Genomic DNA, 15,567 nt, shown 5'->3' with positions numbered 1-15,567 from the left:
CCAGAAGATTGTGTGGCCTTCCTTTATAATCCCTCTGCTTGTGAAGTCTGGCTTTGTTCACTCCAGTAATTGCATCATCACAGTATTATTTTGATCTTTACTCCCAGAGGAGGATTTGTTTAAGAATCAGGATTTATAGGACTGGACAGCTCTCCTGAAGCCTAGTAAATAATTCTGTATATCTGGCATTTTGAACAATCACAGCTTTGGGGTCAAGGTTGGAATTTTACAAATGTAATCAGAAGCTAGCATTTCCCATATGTGTTTTGGGACTTTATATTCAGGGGAAGTGAATAAAGTAACCATCACAGAAGTGATTTAAAATGTTGATGTTTTCAAAGAAACAGGAAAAATTAAACACCTTCTTAAATTTAGCTATGATTTTCAGTTTTCTCTAATGAAATAGGAGGTCAAGCCCCAACCTTAAAAGATCCATAGAATTCTTGGAAAAGATGTCCAAAAATATGTTTTTGATGACTCTGTCTTGACTTGAGAAATGAATCCATGTTGCATCCTACCTTAACTTCTGGACTAGGGAAACTGGGTTCCATTTACACTAGGGTATATTAGAAACAGGTAAGTGAGAGTGAAAAGGAAAATACCCCTTTTTATTTTTAGGAGCAGGTGATGATGGATGTGCAGTCTGTGGGCAGTGGAGGAGGGGCTGGAATGCCAGTGTCCCTGCAGGCCTCCCCCAGCCCCTTGCATCCTGAGATCTGTGTTTCGTAGACAGAGAAAATGAAGTCCCCAGCGACCATGCGGTCTGCCACGGTGATTCTTCACCAAGACCTTTCTTGAAGATGCAAAGAGATGGATATTTCCTAACATAAAGAATTAAGATTCAAAATGTTCTTGTTTTCTGACAAAAATATAGTCATTAAAGAGGAAGCCACTGCCAAATTTCCTTTCATTCTGAAACTAATCTATTTTATATAAAAAAAAAAAAGTCAAGAAGTTTCCATCAAAGAAAAGGTGGACCCAGATCTCCAAAAGGAGATTCTTAATTCCTGCTATACAATCTACTCTGGGAAATGTCACTGGGTTAAGAAGGTTCTTATGCTGGGGACTTGTCACAAGGAGTTCAGACTTATCTAAACTCTTCTACCCTGGTGATTAGGTAATCAAGTCATTCTTTCCTGTTTATATGGAAGGCAGGAGTGTGCAAATAAACAGCTCTGCTCTCTTTGGTGCCCACTGCACAGAGGTGTCTGAATCAGCATTGTGGATCCTGGCCTTTTCTCTGGTATAAGACAAAACCACACTGCAACATAGGAACTAGCTGTGCTATAATCAACCCTCATATAATAAGGAAGCCTGATTACAAGAGAAAATTTAACATTTTGAATTTCTAGCTTTTCACACCAGTAGTTTTTGCTTTTCCTAAATGATCCTCACAGGGAGTGTAGTTCCCTGGAAATAGAAGAAAGTGCTTCTTGCTGCCATTAAAGATTAAAGAGAGGCTTCTCCTTCTCATTTCTGTTCTGAAAAGAAAAAAGAAGGCACCACCATTGTTTCCCTCCTTTGTATCTCGCACCCCCTTCCCTTCTACCGACAAGGTTACTGGAGGGTTCCTTTGGCACTATGGTGTTGAGTTTCTGGCAGGAATGCAGCTGGCCACAGGCGAGACGCACAGAGGGCAAGCTGCCATGCGGGGAGACGAGACAGGGACAAAGGAAACGCTCACCACACAATGACAGGTAATAGAATTCCGGGCCAACGTCCTTTCATCTGAGCCACTATGACTAGCCCATTGCTTCTTCAATGTCCTGTGACATTTTCTGGTATTTATGACTGTCAACCTTCCTCTTGAATCGTGTGCACTTTTACCTTGATGTATTTCTTATCTGGAGGGGAAACAGCATTTGCAATCCCAAGGTGGAATTTGCTCTTACAGAGTGACAGCCGGGTGTGCAGGGGAGGTGGGAGGGCCTGCTTTGACTTCTTGGCATCCAAACAAAGGGATGCTCTTCAAGTTGGGCCGATGATCATCCACGAGACGCTAGATGGAGCACCGCCCACCCCCAAGCCCTGCCATGAATCAGCCGTGACCGGATGAGGGGAGACTTTCCCTAAATCCCCCGTCATTTGACTCAGACGAGATACTCTAATCTTATAAAAGTCTGACATCCATAAACCTTGTGCAACTTGGTGGGGTGAGCTGAGGACTCTGTAAGCAAGTGAGAGAAAACAGAGACACTCTCTCTGGGCTCTGATTTCGGTTTTAATAAGCACGGGACCCCTTCTGGTCTGGGAGGCTAAGAGGTCAGCCTGTCCTTAGTCATGTAGAAAAGGGAAGGTGAAGGCGGAGCCGAGTTTAAAGAAGCAGGCGGGCCTCCTGAGTGACTCGGGCCACTTCTCTTTCGGGGGGTATCCAGGGCTGTCATGAGATAGGATGACTCTGACAGAAAGAAGCCACCCAGAGGCGCATAGGGCGGTACCTCGGCACGTTCTGCTATGGAAAAGCAGGCCGGGCTGCTGGCGCTGGAGGGAGCAGCTTTGAGTGCTGGCAAGAGCATTGGCTGGCAAACTAACAGTGGGACTCTGAGCCCCTCTGGAATAGGAGGGCCCAGCCTCTGGGAAGGACAAGAGCTGGAGGCCTCTGCAGAAAACCTGGGCTTTCACCGTGGCTCAGAAAACCAAGCCTCAAGTTCCCATTCTACTTAATGGTTAAGTGACTGTAGGCCTCGGGTCCCTGCAAAGAAGGGGATAATACACGTGCCTTCATGGGGTGATGGCTGGGTGTATGAAATGATGCAGTCAAAGCCCTTAGCACAGAGCTGGCTACACTGTAAATACTCATATATCAGAAGCCATTATTATTGATGTTAATAAGTATAAGGCATTCCAGAGCCATTTATAAACAGAGCAACGGGGTGGGGGTGGACATGATCAATAAAAACTAATTTCAGGATATAAAACAGAAAGAATGAAGCTGTTAAAAAAAAAAAACATGAAATAAGAGGGAGTTCCATTTGTTCAAAATTCCTTCATCCCTCAAAATCTTTGGGGCTTGCCTCCCAGTTTCTGTAAGACTCAGGAGGGGACTTTCAGAGCTGGAGAGGCAGCCAGCGTCCTGCCTCCTAAAGCCATGTGCTCACCATCTGATCACAGATCCTTTCTTTAAAAAAAAAAAATGGAAGGGAAGAAGTTAAAACGTAGATACACAAACCAGTTGATTCAATAAAGACGTTTTGGTGAGTGTTCATTCCAGGATAATAAACCAAGCAAACGTCTGGCTGTGTTTAAAATCAACAAAACCAGCAGGAAAGGCAGAAAGAAGGGAATGGAGTGATCAGCTTGTTTTGAAAGCTGCCAACAGTGCTGCTTCAGCAGGGGCTAGTGCTGAGGAGCCCTCTGGAGAGGGGAAAGGAGACAAAGGCAGACAGGACGGAAGCCAGGGACAGGAGTGAGGGGGAGGACCCCAGGCCTAATGGGCTGCAGATGTGGCCTGGGGCCTATGGGAAGCTTCCTCCAGGACTCCAGGCCTCTCTGGGAGTACAGGCCTAGGAGGCTGTGGTGGGAGGGGTCAGTGCTAGAACCAAGATCTCCCAACCAGACCATAAATTTGATTTAATGGGCTACATGTAATGAGCAGTACAATTTGCCAGCCTGTGCTAAGCTCTTTACCGGCATGCTTGCCCCCATTTCATAGGTGAGCAAACTGAGGCTCTGAGAGACACTTAGACCTTGCTCACAGTTGCTCAGCGGTAGAGTCATCTGCCTCATTCTTCAACCCCAGCTCCTTAACACAAAGCTGTCATCCATTTGGCCTGGGCAGAGCGAGCCCCAGGGTATGCTACCAGCTGGTTGAGACCCAGGAAATGCAGGTTGGGAGAGAAAAGGTTCCGAATCCCCTGACTGAATTCAAATCCAACTGCTGTCTAGGACAAGCTGACCATAATGTCGTCGGATGAAAGGACTCTTGGCCCAGCTCCCGCATGCGATGGGTGCTCCCCAGAGTGCCCGGCAGACGCAGGCAGCGTGCAGCCCTCCAGAGAGGCCCGGGCCGGGCCTACATACCGATGGTGCAGTGCTCGCCATTCCAGCCCGGGCTGCACTCGCACTTGCCGTCGCGGCAGGTTCCGTGCTCCGCGCAGCGCGGGTGGCAGGCGCGCTGGTCGCAGGCCGCCCCCATCCAGCCATCCTCGCAGCGGCATGTGCCCCCCACGCAGACGCCGTGGCCCCCGCAGTCAGCAGCGCAGATCTCTGTGGGGCGGGGCGGGGGGAGACAAAACAGGCACTGAGCAAGCTTTTCTGGGGAACAAGGGTCACACTTGGCTCCCCTCTGCTGGGCTCCGTGAGCTGTCAGGGTTCCAGAGGCTCGGGGCTAATCCCTGTGGACAAGGGCCCCCTGAGAGAATAGTTCTCCCGGTGGAGGCCTGTCCCCAGCCCCTCTCCTCATCAAAACAGAATGGATTGCCTCTGCTCTCTTTGCTTCTCCCTGTGGCCAGCCTGTCCCCACTTTTGTGCTTGCCACTCCAAAAGGGACCAGCCTTTGGAACAGATGTGATGGAAAGTCAGATTTAATTAAAAACCAGTTATGTGTGAAAACAAAGCAAGGATGAGTCCCTGATCGCCAAGTCAAGTGCTTGTGGGTTTGGCTGGGGTGCGTGAAGGGTCCTGGGCTTGCGTTTCACTCCAGCCTTGACTCTAATTGAGATGGGATGAAAGGGAGGTTGGCCCTCCAGCACCCCACGGGGGTAACTCTGGGTGGCTGTTCTGGGCTTTTGCTGGGTTTATGCCTCGTCCTCTTACTCATGGCTTCACCCCAACTCCAAGCACCATTGAAATGGCCTTTCCCATTCAAAGCAATACTGGCTTGGGTGTGGGGGCAACTTCACAGCCAGAGTGGAGTTGTCCAGCCCTTCACAAAGGCCTGATTGTGAGATGGCACAACACACATACACGACCTGATTCACAAGCCCCTCGGGCTTGGGGCCAGTGACATCTTCACGGTTGCACAGGCAGAGGCTGTGGAGGCTCTGAAAACAACTGCTTTTTAGGAAACCGGTTGAACAACTGGGGCCCTTGATGCTCTTGGCCAGGGCTGTGATGGAGACCCTAATTAGATTCTGTGCCTTGTGGCCCAGTGTTCTTCAAAAGAAAATCCCGACACCTTTAATTTCTTTCCAATTAGACTGACTGGCACCCGCATCAAGTTGCATTTGCCCATTACCCCTTCCAAGCTGTACTTCTGATTTCAAAGTTACTAACAGTTTAAGTACTTTTGAAAAAGGAAGGAAAATAAAATTAGATCTCAGAGGCTCAGAACTTTCATCTTAATCTACGAGGCAATGGCTAAAATGTTCAAGTGAGAGTGAAAAAGCTGGCTTAAAATTCAACATTCAGAAATGAAGATTATGGCATCCAGACCCATCATTTCATGGCAAATAGATGGGGAAACAATGGAAACAGTGAGAGACTTTAACTTCTTGGGCTCCAAAATCACTGCAGATGGTGACTGCGGCCATGAAATTAAAAGACGCTTGCTCCTTGGAAGAAAAGCTATGATCAACCTAGACAGCATATTAAAAAGCAGACATTACTGACAAAGGGTCTGTCTAGTCAAAGCTATGGTTCTTCCAGTAGTCATGTATGCATGTGAGAGGTGGAGCATAAGGAAAGTTGAGTGCCAAAGAACTGATACTTTTGAACTGTGGTGTTGGGGAAGACTCTTGAGAAGCCCTTGGACTGCAAGGAGATCAAACCAGTCCATCCTAAAGCAAATCAGTCCTGAATATTCACTGGAAGGACTGATGCCGAGGCTGAAACTCCAATACTTTGGCCACCTGATGTGAAGAGTTGATGCATTGGAAAAGACCCTGGTACTGGGAAAGACTGAGGGCAGGAGGAGAAGGGGACAACAGAGGATGAGATGGTTGGATGGCACCACTGACTCGATGTACATGAGTCTGAGCAAGCTCTGGGAGTTGGTGATGGACAGGGAAGCCTGCTGTGCTGCAGTCCATGGGGTTGCAGAGAATTGGACATGACTGAGTTACTGAACTGAAAAATACTCAAGAGTTAAAAAAAGAAAACAACAGTAAGAGTGTCCGTATCTGAGGTGTTCCTACACCTGACATCTTGGCCAGCAAACTAGCTAGAGAGGGAGGGCGTGCCTACGGTACCACACCAGGTTTCCTGGCTACCCTCTGGAGAGAGAAGCTGGTGGAAAATGTGAGGAAAGAGCCCTGACCTGGAGTCAGGGGATTTGGTCTCTATACCAGGTTCAGGAGCAGAAGCTTTGTGACCCTGGTCAGGTTCCTTGACTTTGCTGGTGATGCTGCCCCTCAGCATTTCTACTGCCATTCAGGGCCAGCAGAAGTGGACAATGGAAAGTGGTGTGGCAAGATCACTAACTCAAGAAAGATTTCTTAGGACAGTGATGGATGTCACTGGATATCCAAGGACCGGGTTTGCACGGTTCATGCCTGCTCAGCCACTGATCTCCTGAGTGACCTTGGGGAGGTCACCTGCCCTCTTCGGGTGTCAGCTTCCTTATCAACCGCAGGGGGAACCAGACGGCAACTGAGACTGTGGGAGTCTCCGATGTAAACCTCCTCCCTGTTGCACAGCATCACCCATCCGCAGGGCTGGGCCCCTCCTCCTCTGAGAAGCTGCCCACGATTCACCTGGCGGCGGCTGTCTTGCTCGATGCCTTTCCAGATGACATGGTAGACTGCTCTTCCATTTCTGTGTGTGTCACTGTCGGACGCAGGACATCCTGAGGCTGGATGAAGTCTTCTGATCGCCTCTAGGCCTGATACCCAGCATGGTTCTTGGCACAGAAAGACCCTTAATTAAGGTTTGTTGGAAACAAATCCATGCATGCCTGGGGTTACCGGTGCCAAAGAATTTAAAACAGTTCAGGTACACCCCGCTTAGCCTGGCTGACAGTCAGTCCAGGCCTGTCTGTCTGCTGTAAAAACTCCCCGAGTGAGGGTGCGGCTGTGGAGCAGTGTCAGGACAGCCAGCAGCCCTCCAGGAAGGGGGATTTATCAAGATGTTCTTCAAGCTTCTTTCCCTTCTCGCTCCCATGGACAGCGTGTTGGACTTCCCTCAAGATGAAGGCCGACAGTCTTAGGTCCCTGGGTCTCCCCGTGTCTCAAGTCTGAAATTTCTAGCCCTACGGCACAGCACTGCAAGGACATCCACCCAGGTGCCTCCGGAGGTGGGCCTGCACTCAGGTCTGGCAGATAGCTCCACCTGAGAGCTTGAGGGAAGGTCAGCTTAGCCTTTGTTTGGGTTTACTCAGCGTATTTCCCAGGTGGCAGTTTATGCTGTGAAAGTAAACTGCAAACAACGCTTCTGTTCACTGAGATGTGAGCCTGGAGAGGGACAGGCTGTATGGGCCAAAGCCTAGGTGTTGGGGGCTGTGGGGCTCTTGGGGTTCATAGTCTCAGTGTTGGGGGTCGTGGGGCACTTGGAGGTCACAGGGTTGAGAGCAGAAGAGGCAGGTCTTCCCCAGCATTTGAGGGTCTCACTTCAGGTCCTCACTATTGGGTAGTTCATTCTTTTACTAATTAACCTGGAGGCAGTGTGCATGTAAGACCTGAAGACTTGGGATCAGGTATGACTCCAAAGCTTGTGCCTGTTGTGGAACCTCAGACAGCAGATTCAATTGCTCTGAGCTTTACTTCCTTCCTCTGCAAAATGGGAATGGTGACAGCACCCACTCCAGAGGGCCCTGATGTACACTTTATCCTGATTCCTTTATTCTTCCAGTAACAGTCCACGCCTGCCTGCTTTGTGCCAGAGACTGTGCCTGGTGCTAGGAACACAGAGCTCCATAGGACACAGTCTCTGCCCCCAGGAGATCGCTGAGCAGAGAAAGCACAAACTGATTGCTAAGATCATCTGAGTGATTTACAGCTGGTACTCACTTTGGCACCTTTCTGCTTATGTGCAATGAATAAAGAATCCTGGATCTTAGGATCAGACAGATTTGGGATCTGTTCTTGGCTTTGTCCCCTACTGGCTGGGTAATCTTCAAGGTGCCAGTTATGCAATTCACTAAATCTCGATTTCATTTAAGTAAAGTGAGGATAAATAACTCCCACTTCACCAATCTTACAGGGCTGGTGTTAGATCAAATGAGATAATGTGGGGGAAAGTCACTTCTGCTTAATACCGTAACACAGGTTTCACAGTTTACAAAGCCCTCTTCACATACAGTTCCTCAATTAACTATCACTGCAATATTGTGTGAACACCTGGCTACTATCCTTCCAAGAGGTGAGGCTCCCAAGACCCAGAGCGCATAGGGGATTCGACACGGCTGTGTGTTCCTCTGGTCCTTTCGCCTCATTCTGACAATCCTCAGCACACCGCTGCAGGACAGACGTTTCACAGATGTGGAGACTGAGTCCCAGACTGGACAGGGGCGGGCTCTCCTCTGAGCGAACCTTCTGGTTCTTCCAGAAGATGTGCCCCTGTTTCTGGCTCTGTTGCTCATCCTTCGTTACATTCAGGTCAGACCCTGGCTGTGTGTGAAATGCAGGTTCCCCCATCAGTCGAGCCTACTTCTCTCCTCTGGAGATCACAGGGCTGTCCCTCCAAACAAAATGGGAAACATCCATTTACCACCAGTTTACATGAAACGTGCTGCCCTGGCACGGAGCTGAGGTTGCCTGGTGGCTGGGCACCCCTCCATCAGTCCTTTTACAAGCTGGGCTGTGAGCTCTTGCACATTTTAATGGAAGGGGCCTGAATGGGGTGACCTTGACGTTTATGGGGTGCTAACTGATGGCAACGCAACCTGTCGGTGCTGAGGTTCTCCTCTGAAGATGCACCTCCTGCCTGAGTGCAGGAGGCCCACTACCTCGTGGAGGGAGCAGAAGCCTGAGACACTACTTTCTCATTCAGCCGCAAAAGGTAGGCCCATTGTTATGCGTTTATATTCATCAATTATTATTATTTTTTTCTCCTTGAAATAAAAGGAACTGCTTTGTTTTTCCTTTTCCAATTCTGCTTTGGCATTAAAGCAGATATAACTTCCCAGAGTGGTTGGTGAAAACCAAACAGAATGATGCGAATGAATGTGCTTTGAGCTCTCCTGCACCTTTTACGTAATGTAAGTGGCACTTTGTGAACTTCCGCTCAGAGCTCCTACATCTCAGGTGTAAACTGTGGATGACACTGACTACTGCCGAGACTTGTTTGCTGAATTTCTTTGCTCCCAGCGGGCACTGGGGATCCAATGGTGAGCATGAGAGACACGGCTCTTTCCTGACTCTAAGAAGGGACATCCTAGCATGGCAGATGCATGTAACCTAATGAAGTTAAATGAGTTAAGATGAATGGAGGTGAAGCTTCTCGCACGGAGCCTGGCACACAGTCAGGGCATAAACTGCACACACATATCCGTATAAGAAAGGAAATGAGGTGTGGTGCAATGCGGTTCAGACGTGAATTCTGACTTATGTAACATATCTGACACAAGCAAGCATTTGCTAAAGGCTAGGGGACAGTCATGTGATTCACATCAGTACTTTCTGAGTAAATGCTGGAAGACTGGGGCCTGGTGGAATCCTCTGATGTACTATAGGGTACACGATCCACAGAGTAGACTTGGCTTCAGACTTCGGCTGCCCAGTCTCCTTGGGTTCTCGTGGAGTCCTTGGGAGAAGTACTTAATCTCTCTGCATCATACTTCTCCCCCAAATGGGGAGAGCAGTAATGGTCCCCTACATGGTGAGTGGTGATAACGGAAGCAAAGGGCAAATGTGTAACTGTGATATGAAATGTGCTCTGTAAACTGTGCCATGTACATCCTGTTACGCACACAACTGATTGATGGGGACCTAAGGCATCCTGTTTTTCCAGTAGTCATGTACAATTGTGAGAGTCGGACCATAAGGAAGGCTGAGTGCTGACAAATTGATGCTTTTGAATTGGGGTGCTGGAGAAGACTCTTGAGAGTCCCTTGGACAGTGAGGCAATCAAACCAGTCCATCCTAAAGGAAATCAGTCCTGAATATTCATTGGAAGGACTGATGCTGAAGCTGAAGCTCTAATACGTTGGCCACCTGATGTGAAGAGCTGACTCATTGGTAAAGACCCTGATGCTGGGAAAGACTGAAGGCAGGAGGAGAAGAAGGTGGCAGAGAATGAGATGGTTGGATAGTGTCAGTGACTCAATGGACATGAATCTGAGTAAACTTTGGGGGACAGTGAGGGACAAAGGAGCCTGGTGAGCTGCAGTCCATGGAGTTGCAAATAGTCAGATATGACTTAGCGATTGAACAACATCAACCAGACACCCAGTATCAGCGCAGCTCTGAGTCACCTGGAAGAGATGCACCTCCCTGAAGAGCAAACCAGTTTCTAGCAGTGGCCTCAAACTTTGGGTATGAAGCTACGCAGCACAGTACCACCAGCCAAGACAAAACAGGCTTCAAAACCATCTATGTGTGTCACTCGGCTTCCTCTTGAAATCAGGCAGAAATCCCTAACTGTCCTAAAGTTCTCATTCCAAGTCTGTAAAGTTCTTGCTCAACTGTGCAGGGCCTTGGGGACGAACCAGGTCAGGCCCAAGAACACCTTAGCTTTTCTGCTGGGAAAAGCCACACCCAGAGCACCTCCCCTTCCCCACCCGCCCTGTGCCCTGCCTCACTGGGGTCTGTGTCTATCTTCTCTTTAGACTGGAAGCCCACCTGCCGGCAGGCTCTAGCGTTTATTCATTCTTGGGTCCCCGGCAGCAGGCACCAGACCTGGCACAGCATGTGCCTTCAATAAATATTTGCTGAAAGAACAGATGAATTAAAAAAAAAAAACAAATTCATGGAAGAGACGTTATATCAGCTGGCTCAACTCTATCTCAGAGCCATACTGTACCCAATTTACTTGGTTAAATACAGTCACACAGGGGGTCAGTCTCCTTTGTATTTAACTGTCTTAGAAACTTATCTTCTCCAACCTCTGACTGGAGCTCGCAGCCTTAAAGTGTCTCAGTTCTTACACACTCACTCACATCTTCCTTTACACCAATGCCCACACCCATCCCCTTTCTATGATGCAGAAGCAGGTGGACACATGATGAAGAGGTGAAGAGGCTGGGGAAATATATATGGTTTGGCTGTTGGTTAACTGTGCTCCAAAGTGTATACATGAGGGAAAGGCTGCCCCAGGCTCCTCTCATTAAATGTTAATCCCCATATGAACCTGGACAAAGCCTGGGACCTATCACAGCTATGTTTTAATTTGTCTGGATTTACTTTACAATCCTCTTCATTAAAATAACTGGTAAGGGAAACTGTGTCTTTCCTCCAAAGGGAGAGACTTATATATAATTTTCCTATAAAATTTCTTCCACTTGGAAAGATGCTCAAAATTGACACAAGTGGGAGAGAGAGGAGACCTCATGCAATGATCTGTGTGCCCTCTTCCTGACCAAGGAACAGATGTAGGTGAAGCTGTCTTTAAAACTCCAGGGATGTGAAAGCAGAGCTATGACCTCCTGGGAAGACTGTAATAAGTCTGTATTGTGAGTTTCTTAGAGTGATGTTAAGAAATTTTAGTAAGCGTTAAATAATTTTAAATGGCATCACTGACTCGATGGACATGAGTTTGAGCAAGCTCCGGGAGTTGGTGATGGACAGGGAGGCCTGGCATGCTGCAGTACATGGGGTCGCAAAGAGTCGGACATGACTGAACGACTGAAATGAACTGAACTGAACTGAACTGAATTTTAAATGGTTTCCACTAGGACTTTCTGTTGCATCACTAGCTCATCTGAGTTAGTGCACAGTTTGGGGAATTTGTCTGAAATCCTGGTCCTTGAAAATTCCTTAGGGAATTTCTCATGAAGTCCTTGGATACTTTAAGTGTGTCCCTACAATTAAACAGCATTTGGGGCAAAATATAAGGGCAAATTATAGAACCACTGTTGATGGCACACAAATAATATCTCACTAAATTCTCACAATACCCCTGCAGTTACATTTGTACGCCCTTATCATCACTGAGCAAAGAGCTTGGAGAGATTAAGTGACTTGCTCAGAGGCACTTAGCTAGAATGAAAGGTGACTATGATTAACACAACTTTTTTGGTCTGTAAGCAGCAGGATCTGGTTTAGGCAAAACCTCAGATGTAATGTGACATATGTCCTTATTAATTATGCATTACATCATCAGCCCAGCTAGACTAGCAAGTCTCCGAAATCAGAATCTGAGTCTCCGTTCTCACCCTGACTCAATGTTTATTGTGTTCAGTACTCTTCCTTTCATTTGTCTCTTTAGCTGTCTTTTCAGCCTCCATTCATCTATCTGCCTGTCCATCAGCCCATCCATCTGTCCATCTACCCATCATCCAATCAGCTCTTCTGTCAACAGGCCATCTAACTGCCCATTCATCCATCAATCTTCCATCCATCCATCCGTTCATCTATCCACCCATCCATCTATCGTGTGACTTGGGCAAGTTACTCCAACTTTCTGTGCCTCAGCTTTCTCACCTGCAAAATAGAGACACCAGCCTCTCAGGCTCACATGGGGCTGAACGAGCATCATGCAATGCACCTAACGTCTCGCACACCTTTTTTTTGTAGAGCAGCAGCAGCAGTAGTGTTAGTCCCTCAGTCGTGTCTGACTTTGCGACCCCATGGACTGTAGCCTGCCAGGCTTCTCTGTCCATGGGATTCTCCAGGCAAGAATACTGGAGAGGACTGCCATTCCCTCCTCCAGAGGATCTTCCTGAACCAGGGATCAAACCCGAGTCTCCTGCATTGCAGGCAGATTCTTCACCATCTGAGCTACAGGGAAGTTCTGAATATGACAATTATTTTATGTTTACGTTCTAGAAGAGCCAGGTGTGGGGTGCAGTTTGAAGATATACTGGGGAAAGCAAGGTGAGGGGTGGGCAACTGAGGTGCCTCTCAAGAACTGGAGAGGCCTGGACGTGGAGCCTAATCAGAAGGCTAGGCTTCCTGTGCCTCGTGCCCTTGGGATAGGTGAGCGGCAGAGACCTGTGCAGGGCACAGGCGAGGATGATGAGAGAGCATTAATCCATGGCCTTGGGATTCTTAGTGAAGGAGGAACCTCCACTGAGCAGGATGCTGATGGAGAGATGTGGACATTTGAAAGAGCCCCTTAGGGACTGAGCACAAGAACTCGCAAAGTTCAGGATGAACTGCAGCTGTAAGGGCTCAGGAGAGGCTAAAGGGCGTGAGCACGCTGTGATTTGGGTTGTGGCGCTCTGAGGCCCGGCCATAAGATCAGGGACAGTGAGTAGTTGGAATAACCCTGGGTTTTGCAAGGGGGATGTGGAAGATAGGTGCAGACATGGGGAGCTGAGAGTGATGGAAGAAGGCAGCTGGAGATGAAGGACCAAGGGGGAAATGGATGAGAAGGAGGGTGAGCCAGGAGATGCTGGGCAAGAAGTGGCTTGGACATGGCCAGGGAATTGCCTTTAGGTGGGTTTAGGGGTAAGAGAGAAAAAGAGGAGGAAAACTTAGAAGGGTAGTTTTCATAGTCAGAGCGTGAGAAGGCATCTTCAGTTCAGTTCAGTTCAGTTGCTCAGTCGTGTCTGATTCTTTGCGACCCCATGAATTGCAGCATGCCAGGCCTCCCTGCCCATCACCAACTCCTGGAATTCACTCAAACTCATGTCCATCGAGTCAGTGATGCCATCCAGCCATCTCATCATCTGTCGTCCTCTTCTCCTGCCCCCAATCCCTCCCAGCATCAGAGTCTTTTCCAGTGAGTCAACTTTTTGCATGAGGTGGCCAAAGTATTGGAGTTTCAGCTTTAGCATCAGTCCTTCCAAAGAACACCCAGGACTGATCTCCTTTAGAATGGACTGGTTGGATCTCCTTGCAGTCCAAGGGACTCTCAAGAGTCTTCTCCAACACCACAGTTCAAAAACATCTATTTCTTCTTTATTGACTATGCCAAAGCCTTTGACTGTGTGGATCACAATAAACTGTGGACAATTCTGAGAGAGATGGGAATACCAGACCACCTGACCTGCCTCTTGAGAAAGCTATATGCAGGTCAGGAAGCAACAGTTAGAATTGGACATGGAACAACAGACTGGTTCCAAATAGGACAAGGAGTATGTCAAGGCTATATATTGTCACCCTGTTTATTTAACTTATATGAAGAGTACATCATGAGAAACGCTGGGCTGGAAGAAGCACAAGCTGGAATCAAGATTGCTGGGAGAAATATCAATAACCTCAGATATGCAGATGACACCACCCTTATGGCAGAAAGTGAGGAGGAGCTAAAAAGCCTCTTGATGAAAGTGAAAGAGGAGAGTGAAGAAGTTGGTTTAAAGCTCAACATTCAGAAAACTAAGATCATGGCATCCGGTCCCATCACTTCATGGGAAATAGATGGGGAAACAGTGGAAACAGGGTCAGCCTTTATTTTTTGGGGCTCCAAAATCACTGCAGATGGTGATTGCAGCCATGAAATTAAAAGACGCTTACTCCTTGGAAGGAGAAGTTATCTTAGAGATCCTCTAACCATCCTGTGGACAACATGGGCCAAATACAGAAGTGCAGAGTGACATGGAGGGCGGTACTTGAGCAAGCGCTTGACGGCTGCCTTAGGAATTGCTCAGGTACGGGGCCAGCCAAGTGGCTAACAGAGGGGGTGGGCTCACCGCTCTGCGGCCTCTCCTCTGTGCCTCTGGACAGGCTGCTTCCATGGTCCAGGTGCTCCTTCCCCCTAGTCTTCACATGTTGAACTCTGGCTCCAAGGCTACCTCTTCCTTGAAGCTGCCTTCCAATTTCCCAACTGGAAGGGGCTTCATCTCCTGCCTTCCCAAAGCACTCTATGCAAGCCTTTCTTTATCAGAGTTATCAGTCTGCCTGTGTTGCCTCCAGAACCCTCCCATCATCAGATTAGTCTCTGCATCCCACACTGAGTCTGATATAGAAAATGTATCCTTAGACTGCATCCGCCAGGTTCCAGTGCCCCGAGGCAGGGTACTCCATGTAACTATTCAAGGCTCTGTGATTTTGCACAGGACAGAGGCCTTGATTCAGGCAAGCTGGGTATCAAAGTCAGCTCTGATACTTCCCAGCTCCAGGCAACAAACATTGCACGTAGCTGAGTCTTATTTTTGTCATTTCTAAAACAGCAGTAAAGACAGAATCTGAAAACTGAAAATATATTGAGCATCTACTATGTGACAGGCACCCTTCGATGCTGGGGATTCAGAAATGGTATTAAATTACTTCTGTCTTCAAGGAACTCAAGTCTATCTAGGTGTATAAATGGGCATAAAGCTGGCCACCATGCCTGGCACACAGTAGGCTAATTGCAATTTAACCTCTCTTCCACAGGCCAGAAATCCTTGCATTTTGAATGATTTGGCTCAAATATAGCATCTCTCTCCCTCTTTCCCTCCCCCACAGAATTGGGCAGATGGCTTTTTCGTCTCAGCGCAGGTTTCAGGAAGCAGCCAGAAGGGAGGGAGGCACAGGAAAAGGGCGTCTGACTCCTTCACAGTAATTAGTCTCCTTTTGACATTGAGGCCAAAGCCAAGTCACTCTCCTGTGCCTCTCGCCCTCTGTCCCTGTCACGGCAGAGGCAGAGCTCCTCCAAGCACCACCTCGG

The 15,567-nt window shown here is 48.2% G+C and overlaps 1 protein-coding gene across 4 annotated transcripts in view; it reads right to left on the bottom strand.

The window, feature by feature from the left end:
- Nucleotides 1-15,567, bottom strand: part of TENM4 (teneurin transmembrane protein 4) — an 844,684-nt gene that overhangs the window by 122,080 nt on the left and 707,037 nt on the right. For all 4 annotated transcript variants that reach the window (XM_069564905.1, XM_069564907.1, XM_069564908.1 and 1 more), the window contains one exon: nt 4,021-4,206. In XM_069564905.1, the coding sequence (XP_069421006.1) occupies nt 4,021-4,206 (186 nt within the window). The remainder of the gene's footprint in view (nt 1-4,020; nt 4,207-15,567) is intronic.

This window comes from Ovis canadensis, chromosome 21 (assembly GCF_042477335.2).
Source record: "Ovis canadensis isolate MfBH-ARS-UI-01 breed Bighorn chromosome 21, ARS-UI_OviCan_v2, whole genome shotgun sequence".
NCBI lineage: Eukaryota > Metazoa > Chordata > Mammalia > Artiodactyla > Bovidae > Ovis > Ovis canadensis.
Note: the sequence above shows the minus strand (reverse complement) of the source record. Positions and strands in the feature narration are given on the sequence as shown.